Source organism: Sinocyclocheilus grahami, unplaced genomic scaffold (genome assembly GCF_001515645.1).
Source record: "Sinocyclocheilus grahami isolate Dianchi unplaced genomic scaffold, SAMN03320097.WGS_v1.1 scaffold98038.1, whole genome shotgun sequence".
NCBI classification, from domain to species: Eukaryota; Metazoa; Chordata; class Actinopteri; order Cypriniformes; family Cyprinidae; genus Sinocyclocheilus; species Sinocyclocheilus grahami.
The window spans coordinates 1-524 of NW_015531807.1; the positions used below are offsets into that span (position 1 = coordinate 1).

At 41.0% G+C, this 524-nt stretch overlaps 1 protein-coding gene across 1 annotated transcript; it reads right to left on the reverse strand.

The window, feature by feature from the left end:
• Positions 1-6: 6 nt before the first annotated feature.
• On the reverse strand, positions 7-517 carry LOC107581185 (olfactory receptor 6N1-like; the record flags this gene model as incomplete). The annotated part of the gene is made up of 1 exon (XM_016266725.1): positions 7-517. A coding segment is annotated over one exon (511 nt), but the record flags the coding sequence as incomplete, so codon positions are not given.
• Positions 518-524: the final 7 nt, after the last annotated feature.

Sequence of the window (524 nt, forward strand, 5' to 3'; positions counted from 1 at the left end):
GAGGACTGCAGGTGGAAAAAGTCTTCATCCTTCCTTGAGTGCCTGAAATTCGCATAACTGCCACAAAGATGGAGCAGTATGAGTAAACGATAACAGCAAGAGAGCCCAGCAGTACAGCAAGAGCATTGATAAGTGCTGGAATACTATACAGTGATCTGTCAGTGCATGCCAGTGTTGTAATAGAAACATGATCACAGTAACAGTGTATAATGGTGTTTTCTGCACAATAAGGGAGAGGATAAGCTCGGATGGCCATCATTAAGGGACCTACTAAACCCAAAATCCAACAGCCCAGAATCAGATTGAGTGTATTTCGGTTTGTCATGAGACTATGATATTGAAGTGGATAACAAATTGCTGCATAGCGATCTATAGCCATTACAGCCAGAACATAAGAACCAACACCGCCTAAATAATGCACAAAGAACATCTGAACAAAACAACCCAAGAATGAAATGGTTCCATCTTGAAACCAGTATCTGCTGATTATCTTTGGTAATGTTGCTGTGCTGAATAGTACATCA